At 38.8% G+C, this 18,830-nt stretch overlaps 1 protein-coding gene across 1 annotated transcript; it reads left to right on the top strand.

Annotated features, from left to right (window-relative positions):
* The first annotated feature begins 11,727 nt into the window (after positions 1–11,727).
* Positions 11,728–17,926, top strand: LOC306882055 (uncharacterized protein). Its single transcript, XM_079436488.1, has 3 exons — positions 11,728–13,443; positions 15,998–16,196; positions 17,266–17,926. Exons 1-2 carry the CDS (start codon positions 13,342–13,344, stop codon positions 16,187–16,189), a joined length of 294 nt encoding a protein of 97 aa, XP_079292614.1. The 5' UTR covers positions 11,728–13,341; the 3' UTR covers positions 16,190–16,196; positions 17,266–17,926.
* The last annotated feature ends 904 nt before the right edge of the window (positions 17,927–18,830 follow it).

Below are 18,830 nucleotides of genomic sequence, written 5' to 3'. Positions count from 1 at the left end.
ACCTGCTCTGCTGATTAGAAACATTTATAGAACCATTTGCTTTTTTACGAACCTGGAAAAGCAACTTTTACCTGCCAAGAAAAGTGAAAGACGCACATAAAAGCCACTGTGCAATTGTTAAAAAATGTAATACAGTATATGGGTAAACTAGTTTTCAATATAAATCTTCTTCTAGTCATGACTAGAAAAGTTGAAATCATAAAAATGCACTCCAGTACATTCTCAGCATAGCAGTTGACTCTCTCTCTATTGTGTGGTTTTCATTGGGTTCCTGTAAAATCCCATTTGTCAGTGTACATAAAAGTGTTGTTTCAACGTCTTTGCATGGTTATGACTAGGCCTACAAGGAAAATTTGCCCACAGAACTCCTTTATACATCCCTTGCCTCTTTTGTGTTTATTAAAGATTTTGGTTAATTTGATTACTTTTTCAGCTACCAGTTGGGATATACACTGGTCAACATTTGAAGTGGATCAAAGACCTTTCATCACAGTTGTCCTAAAGCCTAAAGCCAAAATGCGTTCTTGTCTTAGGACAACTTTGATGAACCTTTTCTCAGTTGTGTTTAACATATCTTTCCATTTCGGCTGGCGGCCGTTAGTAAATGTGGTTTAGAAATAAACTGAACTTGAACTTGAACATTTCTAAATAAATTCCACAGAACGTCCCACAAAATCGGCAGGAAATGTAAGAAGCAATATGCAGATTCTTGTCTTGGCCTAGCTGTAATGGATGATTAGTCATGCAACACAGTTAATGCACAGCCAACCATGTCATCCTTTATTGTGCACAAATGTTTTTGCTTAAATCCATATATAAATATCAGTGGAGCCTTTGATCAACGGGCTTAACAACTGGCTCTTAAAAAAAGTACTGCAGCATGGTGACCTTTTCTTCTGCATGGAGTGCTTGATACAGTGCTGACAGTTCTTTCTGCTCCTACTGTGCTCAAAGGCACTGGTGATAATTAAAACATTATGATTTGGACTTGCAGGCATTTTATTGGCCCTGAAATATAAAGGTTATACAAAAGCAATCCTCTAACAGCAATACATTTTTTTGTGTTTTATGTATGTACAGTATATTCCTTGTACTGTAATCCTTCTTTGCAGTTGTATGACCGTTTAAAAGTTTGGGGTTGGAAATATTTTTTTCCCCACCAAGGCTGTATTATTTTGGTCAAAGTATTTTTTTATAGTTAAAAATATATAATTTATTCCAGACTTTACTGTCACTTTTTAGTTCATTTGAATGGTAGCATCTCAAATTATGAATCTGTATTTCAGTGCAAAAACATACGATTTACTCAACTACATACAGTCCAGTTTAGCCAAATGTGCTAAAATACCACATTCAAATTAAGTAATTGTAATTTATTTTGATGTAAACACGCCTGCTTTGTGTACTTATGCTCATTATAGAGTGCACATTGTGCAATTCCTAAATATGGAATTTTGTTTAAACTATATTTTTTGTGCTCATTTTCTCAATAACACATATACATGCAACTACATTATAAATACATACACATCGGTAAGGTCAGCTATGCTCTTAATTTTATTCACAAATCTCTTTGAGGGCAGTGCAGTGTCCTTAGTACTTTCCATATGAAAGGTTCTTAATTGAAACTAGCATTCATCTCAAGTATTCATCTGAGCCAAAGCATAAAGCCTCATCCTGTTCTCTTTCAGGCCACTGCTAAGCAACAACCTGCAGAGGATTAATTTTTTTTTTTACTGCTAGAAGGGTTTCTGTGAGAGAGGCTTGCATAATGATGCTTTGAGGGGGTCTGTTTTCCTTTCGATGAAGGTTTAGGTGATAGAGGTGAAAAAGCTATGTTTATATCTCTGTGATCCTCAGACTTTTAGTTTCTTCTGAGAGTGTCAGAAGGGCTTTTTGTGAACATCAGGGAATGGGGAGGAAGTAGAGATGGACTTGGCAAAGCATGCGGATAACCAACATTCCAGGCGAGAAAACACCATTTGGCATTGTACAAAGGTTCCTGATGCTCCTGCTTCCAGACGGGTGAGAACGACTGCTTGGAGTACAATCAGGAAAAGCCACAGAATCCCAAGGCTGTCGTGAATGAAGAGAACATCCATATCGTAGTTGAAAATTTGGGAATAGACAACCCTGGATTTAGCCTTTCCGAAGCTGAGCACTGCGGTCCACCTCAAAAGATCACCATGGGCCATTCTGCTAGTTCTGTGTCCATGTGCCAAAGAGCAGCTATGAAGAAGAAACTCGCACCACTTTCCTCTTTACCACTTCAGTCTAGAGCGATCCAGAACAGTGAGGATGACTCTACTGTTGACTCTCTTCTGTATGGTTCTGGCAGCACTAATGTTGGAGATGGTGGTCTTCTCACTCCACCAGTCATTAACCTCATACCTCCGACACCTTCCGACTTAATAGATGATGACCAGTTCTTTGACATAAACTCAGAAGACGAGATTCTGCAGCAATCCTCAGGCAGCGAAGGAGTGGACAGTATTGGCAGTGCTGCTATGGGAGAGCAAGAGAGCAAGGAAGATGTAGACCAAGACTTGGAATCTGAAGGTAATCATAAGACCAATGATGAAGAACATCCAGAGGAAGAAACAGCCAAGAAGAAGAGCATAGACAAGTCTACAATCCACTTTCTGCGTAACACCTTTCATGTACCCCCACTTCCTGAATACCCACGAAAAAGTAAGAGGCTTCAGCAATGTGATGAGGCCACTGGCACGTTCGAACATGACTGGTGAGTAGTTTTGCTTTAATCATGATAAATTCTGAAATAATCACGTGTGTTTGCATTGTCAGGAAGCCTCAATACTGGAATCAGTTTGCTGCAGTTCACTGAACATAATCTGGGTGAGTGTGCTTTGATTTGTGATGAATCTTCCAAGTTTTTGAGGATCTATGCATACATTTTTTAAATATATAGTATACCATACATAGTGATTCTTTTTTGTTGTAATTACTGTAAACAGTCAGTATTTTATTAGTCTAGAGATACTTTATTAGTATTAGAGAAATGCTTAACAAAATCCTGATTAGGCTGAAATCCATATATATATATATATATATATATATATATATATATATATATATATATATATATATATATATATATATATATATATATATATATATATTTTAATCTAGAAAAATCTTAAATCAAATTTTTTAAACAAAAAAATCTATTTAAAATTAGCTGTGTTTAAGGCAGTTTAGGTAGTTTTGATAAAAGGCACATTTATATATTAAACAGTACTTTATCAAATAGTTCTAATAACAAAAAATGGGGTTGTGTGTATAATGTTTATAAATAACAATGGAACACTAAAGTACACTGTTTTTTGTGGAATGTGCTGTTTCATTAGAGACTCTCTAATAGAGAGAAAGATAATTAAAAAAATGTGTGAATTTAACCTAATAACAGAAGAATTATGGTGCATATACATCTATAAATATTTCAAGGTTAATAGGTAACAATTATGCAACCTTTGATACCACTGTTTTTTTTTTTTCGATGAGGCAGAAACCTAAGACAGTCTAAACTGTTCATCATCTGCGTATTTTTTCTGAAATGTTGAAAACTTTTGTGACTCATTCATTTTTTGATGATTTTACTCATGTTCTCATCCAGGTGTGGTTTTCTATAGAAAGGGCAGAGGGTGTGGGTGGACATGCCACTGTGCAGGTCTCATCATGTACAAAGCGACTCCTCACAGTAAAGATATTTATACCCTTTAGTGAAGTGAGCTGTTGTTCCTTACTGAAAACTAAGGTGCTTATTGTTTGGTCTAGAGAAACGACACCCACTGAGGCGCCGTTCTGTGACTTGGGCTAATCTGTTAAGGACAATTGTGTCTATGCTGTTGCGAAGGGCAGCTTTTGTAGATATTTATCCCAAGATTCCCCAGCGTGAAGCCATATGACCTGTTTCCAACCACTGCATTCCAGTTGGAAACCTTGACACAGTTGTTCCAGACATCTTGAAGATGCCACAGATCTTCTATGAATGAATCTTTCTCAATGTTCTTTATTCTTTTTTTCTGTTGTTGTTGTTTTACTACACCATTGGTGCTGACAAGACAGGTGCGTTTTGCGGTGCAGCCCTAAATCAATTAACAGTTGAATGTATTTCTTCATAATTCACTCTTCTGAAAGTTCAGTGAGTTTGGTTCAGAGGAAACTGTATTCTCTGGTGCTGTGTTTCACACTGGTCCAGAGTACAGTGGGTCCCTGTGGAAACAACTGGCAGGACGGAAAGACCTAGATACTTCCCACGATCCCAAAAGGCCTCTCTCGCTCTGATCCTCCAAATATCTGTACCTCTACCACCCTCTGCCATGCGGTTTTCCATTAATCCATTTAGCAATTTACTGGCTGTTTGCAGGGAGAATGTGTTGGACTGCAGCACATATGCGTGTTATTCTCCTGCAGCGAGATCTCGTTATTGGTTCCCTCAGTTCTTGACCTGTGTTAAGTCCTTGGCTTTACTGAGTTTTCCCTGCAGTCTCGGGGCAGTCTCTGCACATATCCTCTTCCTGTTCACTGTCTAGAACGACCAGAGGCTGTCAGAGGGCTGACTGCACCACTTAGATCGTGTGAAGTGGCCCAGTTTCTATAAAGCCTCCTGTCCTTTGCTGGATCATTTTGGCTCTGTCTGGGAACTAAACAAGCTGAAAAACTGTTTTGTTTTTTCATAATTACAATCTGAATAGATGTAGTTGATAGAGCTTAACTTAAGTGCAAGTTTTGCAGGGAAAATAATCTTGTTTGGACAGTTTCACACAATTAGTCTAGGAAGTTGGACCAATTCTGAATGCCAGTTTAAAGGTCAAATTAATCTTGCAATTTAATTGCTCTAGAAGGAAGTCACTCTCCCTTCGTCTTGCTTGTCAAGTCACATTTATTGTAATTTCAAAAGTATAAAATGAAATGCATTTGAGCAAGTTTGAAGTGCAACTTATAGAGATGGCAGTGAAGATCTGAGTCAACAATCATTGTCATTTTTTTCATTGCAATCAGAAAAATGATTTTGCTGGTTGTTCAATGTACTTAAGTGTACCCCCGTAAGTGCTGACTGTATTTTCCCTTTGTTGTGCTTTCTGTCATCGCCATGCATGACTTAAAGTACAAAAAATGTTCAGCATTTAGCATGCTATTGCTAGCTAATATTTAACTGTAAGAGATTCAGTTGAGGTCGATATGTCTAATTTTATTGGGCTTTGCCTAATTCAGTTTCCACCAAAAGAGATGTTTGAGTTGAGTTTAAATGGTAATTTTATGTTAAGAAAACTCATTTCCACAATTGAATTAACTTTAGCCAAAGAATTACTACTTATTCACACTGTCAGAACTATTTGCCTTGCTCAACAACCGTCCCAGTATTACTGCTTTTGGAAAGCAAAAAAAAAAAAAGGTTTTCAAAGGATCTGGGCTGAATGGTAAATGATTGAACATAAATAAATCTTAAAATGCTCCAATGAACAGATACATAGGCCCTGATTAACCAACTTCCTTAAAATTGCAGTCTATTAAGTTGTATGTGTTTTGGTCATAATGTAGGTGATGAATAATTGCACAACAACATAGGACTTTGAAAATACTATGCAAATAATGCCTTGGTAACAGTAGCAGAAATTATAATAATAAAATTATGGTGAAGAGGACTGGTATTAGTAAAGAATGGCATGAACTGATCGCATCTTTATATTTCAGCAGACCAAATTTTATGTTGCTTCTCTAGCATCATTTTTTGGTTATGGAGAAGTGCATGCACACTGCTGATATGTTGTAATAAGCTGTAGCTTATCGATTTACATTTACATTTAGTCATTTAGTAGACGTTTTTATCCAAAGCGACTTATCCACATTAAATAGATGCTGAAATAGTCAAAATATGTAATTGTAGATGTGCTAATTCAATGTTCTGTAAGTGTCAGGGCATTGAGGAGCATTAAGGGGAAAAAAAACTGTTGTAAAGTCTGTCAAATCTCTCTGTTGGCTATCTAGTATGCCTTTTTATGGGTCGAGAGTTCATTGGAGGGACGGATGGGGTCTTATGTGATGCTCTAGGTCCTGTTCACACACTATTTGTGGCAAATGTCTGATATGGGAGGGAGTGAGCTTCCAATAATTCTCTCAGCTATTTTTACAAGGCGTTGCAGGACCTTGCGGTCTGAATCATTGCAATTTCCAAACCATGTTGTTAGGACACTTACAATTGTTTCTCTGTAGAATGTGGTGAGAATGGGTGGGGGGATGTTTGCCCTCCTCAGTCACCGTACAAAGAGATGCTGCTGTGCTTTTTTGGCCATTGAGGTGGTACAAGTGATGTGCAGACCCAGAAACGTCTTCATCCTGACTGTCTCTACAGAAGACCCATTGATGTTCTATGGGAGGTGGTCATTGCAGTGTCAGTTTGTTTTGTCAACATTTCGAGGCAAATTGGTGTTTGCACAGCAGTCTACTAGATGCTCCATTGTGTGTGATGACTCATCATTGTCATCCCTGAACTTTATGATGCGGTTTGTACTATGTTTGACAGTACAGTCATGAGTCATTAGGGTCAAGAACTGCCCCATGGGGTTCCAGTGCTCAGCATGATGGTGCCAGACCAGTTATTGCCGATATATATATATATATACTGTATATCTCGAATGTCTGAGGTCTCCCAGTAAGGAAATCCGGATATAGAGGGAGGTGTTATTGTTGTGCAAGATCAGTTTATCTGTGACGTTTTAAGATTGTGTTGGTTGTAGAATATGTATTGCACAACTGATGAATCTATAGGCCCAAAAAACAGATCTCTATGATATACCATTCCACCAAGTTCCACATAATATTTAACTATTGAATTGATATAAGCCAGTAATATTCCTCAGGCAATGTACAGAACAAACCTGGCACTGATGCCAAACACATACTGTTCCCTGTTATGCAGAACCAACAGGGATCAGAGAGTGGACTTTTGACAGGACTTAAGACCATCATTTCAGTGTGTCAATTCCCAGCACTTGTTTGTTTTTCCTGCTTTTTTTATGAAGGAAAGGGAGGGGGGTCAGAAAGCAGTGTGGTTATGGGAATGTTAGAATGTCTGCTGTCTGTGGGAAAACATAGCATGTCACTGGTCACTAAAGTATGCCACTAGCCAGACAGTGCCTGACTTGTCCTTTTCACTGTCAGCCTAGTTTTGCAACATCCCACAGTATAGCAGTGTGGTTTGCTGTGTGTTGGCATGTATTTACAGAGTGTGCAGACAAGGCTCATGATAAATCAGTGATGACTGATGCTACAGAGCCCATGTAACAATCATAGCAAAAAGAAAACACTTTCATTCCTTCATCAACATTATTATCTCAAGTATTATCACTAGCATACAGAGATTAAGTAGCTGTTTCCGGCTAACATTATTAATTTGACACAAATTCCAACCAAGCTTTCAAGTGTTTTACACAGAGCACAATACACCAAATATGGAGCTCTGGATTGTCCAGACTTGAGTTTGGGACCAATTTTTCCCATGTTAGCTTGAAGTTCTACTTGTTTTGTTTCCCAGAGATGGACTCAATGACCCAGACAGAGTTAGGGCTTCTCCGGATCCAAAAGTTCTTTCCCATCAGATCAGATGGCATCTGTTAAATGTGCTGACATCTTGGTAATGTGTTGTTTTACTCATTTAGATGACCTGAGCAACAAGGATGCCTGCAGCCATGACTTGCTAAAGGAAGAGTTGAGGCTTCTACAGCTGAGCTCTAAGATAAGCATGTTAACTCACCAAAAGATAAAATCACTCAGCATTACCCTTACAAATGGTAACTGTTTAATATAACCCATTAACATAATCCAGATTTCCCATGGAATACATCCTTTTAAAGGGTTTTACATGTATGAATGCTCTTGTTTGTCATCCTGTCACAGAAACCAGCCACTAGGTTCTGTAGTTTGGACAATACGGTACCAAGAAGTCATGCCTTTCACTCCACATGTCAATGACGAGATGAGATCCTTGAAGATAAATCCCCACGTCAAAGGAGAATAACAGTTGGTAAAGATGTGATGTGACCTTATATTGTGACCCACTGCCTGAATTACAAAGGCTGTGAAGAGGCTTCCCACTAGACATTTTAACTAGTGTAACCAGAAAGGCTTTCTTGGTTAAATAGCTTAACCAACACCAATCTTTCCTGGTAAAAAAGGATTCTTAAGATGGTCCACCAGCTAGACCTGTAATTTTTCCTCTTCCCAGCATCGTACAATCCTCCGTCCAAGGACCATACTGGAAAAAGTGTAATGAAGGTAAGGCCATTTTTTTGTGCGTAATACTATGAAAAAATCTCTTTTTTATTTTCTGCTTCAGTTTCTCAAGTAGTTTCAGTTTTGATGATAATGCAGTTTTGTTCATTCACATTATGTAAGATGCCTCAGAGCATGTCTCATGATTTTTGAATATGAATCAAGTCAATAAACAAATAACAGGCTTTTATTCCTTCATAATTTTGAGCATACATTTATTTGTATAAGCCCACTGACCTACTGGAATGTCAAAAGTAGTAAAATAGCATAGGCAGTGGAAAAATATAGCCATTTTGTAAAAGTGCATGCAGTTTCACACTTGAAAGTTGAAAATACCCCTCATTTTAATGTGCAATCAGAGCATCCACAGCTGTAGGGTATATGCAAGTATACTCATGCTGTGTCTTTCGTAGGAGAGCAGAAAATTCTACATGGTTAAAAAAAACTGTCAGTCTTTTAAGGTGGAATGTCCTAAATTGGTCTTTTTTATATGGACATGTCTTTCATTGCGTTAATTCCGTGCAGAGGTATGTTCATGAAGATTTATTTCAAGTTATGTGTATACATGCATACATGTTGAGAACTTTTGTATGTGTTTGTCTGTATCTGTCTGTATTTAGTGGGATTCTGATGGGTACAGAACCAAACCTTTAGCAGAGCTGAACACGGAGGAGGTTTGCCAGTGGTTTAGTAATATTGGTCTGCAGAAATGCCTGCCCTTCATTAGAAGTAAAGTACAATTTGCACATTTGTTTTTGTCATATTCCCACCCTTTTTAAATGTTTAAATTCGCCAAACATTCAAAGAGACAAATGCATAGCCGCAAGCCAATAAGTGTTCAGATGATGTATTACTCATTTGCACTTTGAAATTATTGTATCAGATTAAGAAGTATTTCCATGCATCAACTTAAAAAGAGAGGAAAGCAACATTTACTAGCTATTACAACACCATAGAGACTTTTACCATTTCTAGCTAATGATTTGCAAGGCCTATTTGTAACACATTCAAACCAGTAAAGAGCTATTTTAGAGATCCATTAGTGTTATTTATCATAAGCAACAGTTTGAAGAGATGTTTATAACGATGTTGTGGCTTTGGGTGGATCAAACCTTACAGAGGCAGAGTTCAGTGGATCTCACATCACTTCTATTGATCTCAACACCCTCGAAATCCTTCAAGTGTCCAATCTGGAGGAGAGAGAAAGGTTGCTGTCTGCCATTTTCCATGAGTTACACCCGCCAAACTCCACCAAGACTCGACTCCCTCCTTGGTACCAAACTTGTTTTCTTTCCCTCAAAAGAAAGGTTTGGTTCACACAATGTTGAGAAATTCACAGCAGCTTTGGTGTCCATGACCAAGTCAAAATCTTCTCCTCAAGTTAGCAGCATCAACATGAAGGGGAAAAGGGAAGTGGTGTTTGGCCAAGTATGGTGACCCATACTCGGAATTTGTGCTCTGCATTTAACCCATCCAAGTGTACACACAGTAGTGAACATACACCCGGAGCAGTGGGCAGCCATTGCTGCGGCGCCCGGGGAGCATTTGAGGGTTCGGTGCCTTGCTCAAGGGTCTCACCTCAGTCATGGTATTGAGGGTGGAGGGAGTGTTGGTTATTCACTCCCCCCACCTACAATCTCTGCCAGACCTGAGACTCAAACTTACGACCTTTGGGTTACAAGTCCGACTCTCTATCCATTAGGCCACAACTGCCCCTATGAATGAACCAATGTTCATTCAAATTCAGGTAGATCATCCTCTTATGTAGAATGTAAAACACTGCATAATCACAAATCATTACCAAAATGGCATTTTCAAAACAGTATTTACAGGTTGACCTGAATATCTACCCTGTTCTCTCTCATAGACAGAAAGAACAAAATGCAAGATTTCAGAAGAACTCGCATCTCATTGAAATCACAGTCAATGGTAAAATACTGTCCATGCGATTTTGTTCCATGCAACATTTCAGCATGTCGTTTTTAAAATTAATTTGAAAGTTTTACAAATGCCTATATCTGTCTGTTATTTTGTTTTAGCGTCAGATCGAACATTTCATTTAAGGACACCCAAAGAGACAAGTGTGGGAAAAGTGGTGGAATCCTGTCTGAGGATGCTGGGAATTAATGAAGACAAAGATCACTTCAACCTGAAAAGCAGTGAAGGTTTTGTATTTAAAAAGCAAAAAGGAGTAAAATATCTATGTGCATATGTCTTTGTATAAGAATCATGTAAAATAGAATACTTGTAAATTACTTACAGTAAAGCAGATTATAAAATAATGATGGATATTTGCCTAAAATGTCAATTAGTGTGTCCTTTGGGATGATGCAAACACACACATACACACATGAAAACCTAGGAGAGTAGGTATTAAAAAATTAATCAAATCAATCTGACTTATGCTCAATTTATTGTATTATTTTTAGGGCTTTTTCATTTGTCTTCTTTGGAAAAGATCAGCCATTTAGTCTTGCGTTTGGAGATATATGGCATATATGGCTTGTGGCTTGTAAGTGTTCTGGAATTTACACAGTGAATTTACTTTTACATACCGTCTCTATTTTTCCACGTTTTTCGGATGAGTTCTCCCCTGAGCAGCAGATTGGAGATTTGCCTGGCTCAGAGACGAGACTAATGGAGCTTCACTTATATAGGAAGGTAGACAGAATTGCATGTTTTAGCTGAGTATTTCAATGTAGTAAAAAACACAAACATAACTATCTTAGGAGATAAGCTTATTTAATTTAAGATTCAACTTTTGCCTCTCAAAACTTGTAGGAAACACAGAAAGCGGGTCCTTATTCATCAGATAACAACATTATTTGTACCACTAACAATATTCAGAGCATAAATCTGTTAAACAACTCTGGGAAGAACTAAATCAACAGGTGGCCTCCCTTCTAAACGTCATCATACAGGTAAATACATCCTGTCTTCTGTTTCATCATTGTAAATAAACACTGGGGCTGGTTGTCACAGAGGGAACTATAAGTTTTTTTTTTTAAGCTAAAAATCTAATTATGCAAATCCTTATTTTCTCTAGTAATGGATTTCTGGTTGGTTTCTAATTCAAAACCCTCTTAAATAAGAAGAATTATTGTGAACTTTGTCATTAAACTTTAATTTTTTTTTAGAATTGTGTCCACTTTTAGAGCATGTCATCACAGGGTCTGTGTGTGTTCAATGAACTTTATCTTTTTTTTTTTTCCTGGGCAGTGGAAATGTTCAATAGCTTTTTTTGTAGCCAAAATTACGCAGAAATAGACTTGCAAAAATAAACCTACCCTAAGGGAAAAATGTGACAACTAACTCTGTTTTCCACTATTGCTTTTTGCTGATCTGTGTCTGTATGATAACCAGGCTCAGGAGCTTTACCATGGTCTGGTAGCCTTCTGCTCAGAGCTGAAGAAGATGGAGGGGGAGATGAATGCAGTGCAAACAGACAGCTTTGAAGTGAAGAGGCTTCTCAGTGAGGCCCAGGACTATTTGCAGAGGAAAAGACAGAACCTTCAAACACTTAGGGACAATCTTAACACTGCACCAGTGCAGAAGAATAAGTAAGTATATGCTCTTACCATAGTATAGAATAAATCCGAATAAAATGTTCTGGAGGTTATACAGAGCCTTTGGGTAATTATATGGGATTATCACAGGGAATAGGAAGAGGGAAAGGAACTGTTCATTAATGCATTGCTCTTTATGGATAATGATGTGTTCCATCTTCCAGAAGGAGAGGCTGGAAGAACTGATGATCAGAGCTGGGTTTGGATGCCCTTAGTGTAATTTTCTTGTAGAGAGTGCACAGTACGTCCTGTGATTTTTGATGCTCTGTTTACAGTTTATTTTTCTGTGGCGTCAGTGCTGAAGATCATTTGGATGAGGGTTATGGGTAGTCCACAAATCTTTCCTAATTTCCTGAAGTGCTGAGAAAGCTGCTCCCTAGTCCACCTTATGATTGACCCATCATGCCAAAGTTTAATGTCATTTCTTAACATCTTCATGGTTCTGACAATGTTTAAAGGAATAGTAGTTTACCCAAAAATGACAATTTTGTCATTATTTACTCACCGTTATGATGTTTCATAATGTATTTGTTTTTAATGGAACACAAAAGCGTCTTTTTTTAAGGATCAGCCTTATCATATGAAAACAGTTACCTCTGCAAAACGGGAATCTGTACCTGTTTAATTTATGGGGTGTGCAAATAAAGAGAGGGTGTTTGAGGAAAAAGGTCTCACCCAGTAGTTTCCTGCTTTTTCTCAGCATTACGGCCTTTGATTTATTCTGACATCTTTTCGAGCTGAACAGATTGAAAGCAGGAATGGATAAGGGTGTGAGAAAATAGCATCATGAATCAGTATGTCCAAGTCCTCATTAATTACCTGATAAGCCACTTATTGTTTTTTGTTACGTTATGTCCTTCAAGTGCTTGGCCATTTCCCCAGAAAAAATGCAAACAAATCTTTCAAGTTTCAGGGTTTTTGGATGACATTAATCTAAGATATTTGGGTCTGAGAACATGAGAGGTTTGGACCGCTAACGTTTATTTAAGATCGAGCCACAGAATAATAAAAAAGACTAATCTTTGATATAAAGTGACAGAATATTGGAAGTCTATTGGAAGATGAGCTTCCTAATCCAAAACAAAGCTTACAGGAATAGTTCTCTAAAAATAAAAAGTCAGTCATAATTTACTCCCATGTTGTTCCAAACCCTTATGGGTTTCTGTTTTCTGAAAATAAGAGGTTCAATTTTAGGAGAATATTGAAAACTCTTTTGTATGTAAAGAGGGACTTTCGAGGTCCAAACTGCTTGAAACAATACACTTATCATAAAACTGGTCCATATAACTTGTGCGCTATATTCCGAGTCTTCTGAAGCCGTACAGTAGCTATGTGTGAAGAACAGACCAAAATGTAAGTCCTTTTGGGGATAAAAATTCTCAGAATTGACATTTTTAAGAGAACGATTCCTTTAACAGAGCTCAAGGGAGCAGCTTGTGTTTGTTTACTCCTCAGGCCATCAGAGGTCCGACTTCTGGAGAAGATGAGGCTAAACTGCCAGGTGTTTAAAGACAAGATCATACTTGTCCACCTCAATCGACAGGTGGCTCACCTGCATGAAGTTCTGGAGAAGACGCAGGCCAAGGTGAGACTGGAACCCCCGATCTAGTTTCTCAAAGTTTTCAGAGTTTCCTGGTGCAGTATGAAATGATATAGTGCTGACATGTGAACGCAGGCCAGTAGTTATATTTTTTAGACCACATTTTAATGAGGCTGAACATATGGTACTAATGTGAGCATTACAGTCTTGGCTTTTCCCAATATGCAAGCACTTTGTTGGACATACAAAAACATTTGTGGGAAAAATTAACACAGTTAATCGACATGAAGTCTTGAAGCTTTTCTCATAACGTATAAGTTACCTCTTTCAAACATTTTAAACAAATCTTCATGGGAAGCAAATTAATTGTCATTTTGCAATGATAGTCACCACACCAGTGAGTCATTGGTACCAACGCCACTCGTTTTTCAAAAGCCAGGATGACACGAAACGTTAGTGTAAAACTATCTGCGTCGTGGCCGTACCTGTTATTCTTTCCCACCTCTGTGCTCTTAAAGCGGCTCTTTCATCTCATCGGTAGAGACCTAACGAGGTGCCATGAAAGGACACATGCCGACCGGGGCTTTGCAACAAAAGAACGTGTCACATTGCCGCCCTCAGGCCACAGACTTTAGGTGCTGAGTTGGTGGGAAAGAAGCAGTGGCGCTAATGTTTATCATATGACCTAATCAGGGGAAAGGCGCAGGTCAGGACACAGAGCAGTCTGGGAACTAATACAAGCCTAAGACCTAATAAGGAGCAGGCTGCCATTTATTTTCCCTAGATTATCTGACAATAAGGAAATATTTCATCATCGCCTCTAATCTTCGCGATCCGTCGTGACTGCAGTGCATCAGAAAAGACAGGAAGAGGGCAGGGAGGAGTTGTTGAAATAGAGCGAAAAGTAACGAGGCAGCAAACGTGGGGTCTCAAACTGAAAAACAGGGATTTGGGGGAAAACCCCTCTAAATAATATGGCCCAAACCTTTTCTAATCTTCTCTTTTTTTATTACAATTGCAATACATTTAATTTCCCTTCAGGCCAGAGATGAAGTCGTGGTTGCAGACTTGTATTAGGTTTCACTATTCTCATGGGAAAGGTGGTCGAGATACTGTGACTGCGGCCAAGCACGAGAGCTCCCAGTAGTTGGGCTCACTTTGATTGTTCCCTCTTCCCTGATGTCTTGGCGGTCACCGTGTTGAGCTGCACTGGCGGCTAAGAGGCCCAGTGGCTAATAGTTGTGGCAGCATTTGGCTCTCTTATGTATTTATAGTCCATCTTGAGGTTGCCATTTTACTGCATGCAACACTACACTTCGGGGCCCTGCGAATTCGTTATTGTAACTGACAGTGCCTCACTTATATCATTAATACGAGCCACACTTTTATAACCGAGTCCGGAAGCCTTTCTCATGCGAAACACAATCCAACAATCGCTTGGCATGGCTTCCTCTCCCATCTCATAAGAGTTAGGGGATTTCTGAAGGTGTGCCCGTTTCTCAACCGATTGTTCTTTGCGCAGCACCTCCCAATCCTCTACAGTTTAAAAGACAGTTGCCAAGTTATATTCTGTATTTCCATTGTTCAGCATGCTCTTCTGTTTGCTCTGTGGCCAGTAGCTATTTCCTCACCTCGCTTCATCACCAGATTAGGATGACATTATGAGCAAATGAAAGTTGACCAAAATTATTAATTCTTAAGTACCTGCCCTTATGCTACTTCTTTTAAGTAATTGGCCCGAGCTATGAGGCCTACCCTAGGGAATACAAACAGTGGGGTGATAAGGGCTCCTAAGCATTTCTGCAGGGGGGTTTCCTGTGTGAGTGAGCCGTCTGGTGCCCCTGTCTGGGGAGAGGCTCAGTAGCCTTGGCCGCAGGGCTTTCACACGCTAGGAGACTCGAGCCTTCACCTCGGTTTTCTGTTGCGTGTTCAGAGAAACCTGATCACTCTGCATCTATCTTTTCACTCATTTCCTGTATTCAGTCTTTGTCTCAGCTATTGGTTTGGGGGTGTGGGTTTATGTGATCCTGCATGTTTACCAGTGATGGACTCATTAGTCATCATGAGTCAGGACAGGTTTTGGCCCCTTCAGTGACCTGTTTTACAGCTCATTTTGTACATACATTTATAATGTATTTTAAATATATTAAATTTGACCTGTTTTATGTCTTATAAGAATCAGATAAGTCTGAAAAAAGGTCAGAAAATAATACAAAATTTCACATCAAGTTCAATGTGTTACTTTTCCATTTCTTTCTGTAATTGTTTGTGAAATTTGCTAACACTTTCTGACTGGAAATTGTTTCCACACCCGTTTTTTTATTTTTATTCATGGAATGTTCTCTCCTAATTCACACGCCATTAGTATGTGTGACGACAACTTAATTTGAAATCCCGCTTACTCCACAAATAATAAAGCTAATTTTCTCTACGGCAGTCAGATGATGGAGGCTGTCAGCTTTAACACTTAACACTTTTAAAAGTGTTCTTTCGCTCTCCACTTCTGTTAAAAATGGGAGCAGTGTCTCACTGAGGTGAGCCACCAGCTATTCACTGCTTTTGATGCTTGTTAAATAGTTTTTTTTTTCTTTTCCTGCAGGAGAAAGCCGAGAGGAAGAGCCCTACTCTGACTCAGCTGGTCTCTTTGCAGTCTCCTGTCATGCTGGTGGCCACCCAAGTGAAAGCAGACCCAGACGGTCATTACGGTTTGTCTGCGCACTGGGTAGAGGGCCAGGGTCTGATGGTGGTAGTACCACCGTGGTACACAGTGAGGGCACTAATCTCTGCCTGAATGACAGGTAATTGTCAGCACAATTGATTTAAAAAAATATTTTAATGAATGTTTGAATCTATATTATTAATCTTTTGAACATATTTTCAAGCTTACATTTACCTGCACCAAAATGTTACAGAAACCTTTAAAGTAACAATTCACCCAAAAATGAAAACTGGAACACCATTTTTGGTTGATATATTCTTTCCATCAACTGTAACCTTTGGGTCATAGTCTTAAAAACAACTGAAATGTGAAAGAATGTGACATCAAAGAGGTCAGTTCAGTGCAGTAGATGTTTTGATGAATTAAGCCTCTAATTGGCCTTTCATAAAACATGCCAAGAGACATCCCAAATTTTCCAGCCTTTAAGAGCAGAGAGGATCACAGAGGTTCCATCAGCTCTTGTGTTTTTTTCCCCAGTTGCTATGGAAATTTGTAGGAGACTGGGAGCATAACAGGAAAACACTGAAATGTAAAACTTGGATGACTACGCACAAGGAACAGATAAAAACATGAAAAATACATGGCCATGCAGTTTAAATATTCCATTTGTGAGCTAAGTTTTTTACAGAACTCAAAACTATATACATGCAAACACATATACGAGGAACAAAGGGAGGGAGGGGCAAAACATAAGAATGGAAAAGGGGGATCTGAGTAACATGCATGTATTTGGTTGTTGCCAAACCTCTGGCAAAACTCTTTTCACAGTCAGTGAACAAATATAAAGACAAAAGTCATTTTCCTATTTTCAAATACACATTGCATTAAATAAAAGCTAATGAATGCAACAACTTAAACAGGCTTAAAAATTGTTTTTCATGTGATCCATTAAATTTGTTTTATCCCTTAATAATCATTTTACCATTGCTGCTTCCATATATACAGTAGATACAGTCAGGTCCATATGTATTTGGACACAAGCACAATTTGTATTATTTTAGCTGCTGACCAAAACATATTCAAGTAACAGTAATATAATGAATATGGCCTTAAAGTGCACACTCTGAGCTTTAGTTTTAGTGTATTCTCATCAAAATTGGAGGAAAGTTTAAGGAATTACAACTCAAAAGCTGGTGTTTTTGTTTCAGGCTGGTGGGGAGCAGTGAGGATGAGTTGGAGTTGATGCTTAAGACTCACACTGCCCATATCGTTGTTCTTCACCAGCTGACCCAAGAATTTCCACAGGAAGACCCATCTGCCCCCACTTCAGACAGACCTCAGCTCTGAGGGATCACCAGGACATACAAATGCTGCAGAAACACCAAGCAATGTAAACCAACTAAACACTGTCCAGATTAATACTTTCTTTCCTGTCTCACTGGAGGAACACACTCAGACACACCTGACATGGTCATATCTTATGTTTTCTCCAACTTATTACCTTAATGACATTTGTCTTGTAAGAGAAGAGGGTTATATGTTCACCCTGCTTTACAGTCTCTGGGTCATTTCAGGGCAGTTTCATTTTTGGTTGTGTATGACTTCGTTTTCAGGTTGATACAAATGTTATAGCCATAGTCTCATTTAATGGGTGGGTCAGTCAAAAACCGCTCATAAAAATGGCAATTGCATGGGAAAAAGGCATTTTGAATTCTAAATTGCATTCAACCATGAAGGTCAAGTTGGCAAAATAAATCAATGTCATAACTTTCACTTTGTACACTTTTTGAAAAAGCAGCTGTGGTGAAATAGGAGGCAACTTCCTTTAAGACTGACATTAAAGAAAATACAGATATCAAAGCTGAACTTTTTTTAAATGGGTAAATATTTATTTCCATGACAGTACCTCATGTCAAAAATTGACTCAAGGATCGTCATGAAGTGATGTAGTGAAAGTATTAACCACTTGCTTTTATTTAGAGGATGTTAAAGGATTTTTATATGAATTTGCGGTCACACTTTATTTTAAGGTCCCATTCTCGCTATTAACAAACCATTAACTACAGTCTCTCACAGAAGTGAGTACACCCCTCACACTTTTGTAAATATTTTATTATATCTTTTCATGTGACAACACTGAAGAAATGACACTTTGCTACAATGTAAAGTAGTGAGTGTACAGCTTGTATAACAGTGTAAATTTGCTGTCCCCTCAAAATAACTCAACACACAGTCATTAATGTCTAAACCGTTGGCCACAAAAGTGAGTACACCCCTAAGTGAAAATGTCCAAATCGGGCCCAAAGTGTCAATATTTTTTGTGGCCACCATTATTTTCCAGCACTGCCTTAACCCTCTTGGGCATGGAGTTCACCAGAGCTTCACAGGTTGCCACTGGAATCCTCTTCCACTCCTCCATGACGACATCCCGGAGCTGGTGAATGTTAGATATCTTGCGCTCCTCCACCTTCTGTTTGAGGATACCCCACAGATGCTCAATAGGGTTTAGGTCTGGAGACATGCTTGGCCAGTCCATCACCTTTACCCTCAGCTTCTTTAGCAAGGCAATGGTCATCTTGGAGGTGTGTTTGGGGCCATTATCATGTTGGAATACTGCTCTGCGGCCCAGTCTCTGCTTCAGTATGTCACAGTACATGTTGGCATTCATGGTTCCCTCAATGAACTGCCCCAGTGCCGGCAGCACTCATGCAGCCCCAGACCATGACACTCCCACCACCATGCTTGACTGTAGGCAAGACACACTTGTCTTTGT

The sequence above is a fragment of the Barbus barbus genome (genome assembly GCF_936440315.1).
Source record: "Barbus barbus genome assembly, chromosome: 16".
Classification (NCBI taxonomy): Eukaryota; Metazoa; Chordata; class Actinopteri; order Cypriniformes; family Cyprinidae; genus Barbus; species Barbus barbus.
This window is presented reverse-complemented; position numbering and strand designations above follow the sequence as displayed.

Excerpts from the sequence above, each read along its gene's own strand:
- LOC306882055 (XM_079436488.1), top strand. The coding sequence starts at position 13,342 with ATGAGGCTAAACTGCCAGGTGTTTAAAGACAAGATCATACTTGTCCAC. Across the intron at positions 13,444-15,997 it reads TGGAGAAGACGCAGGCCAAG|GAGAAAGCCGAGAGGAAGAG; the intron begins GTGAGACTGGAA and ends CTTTTCCTGCAG.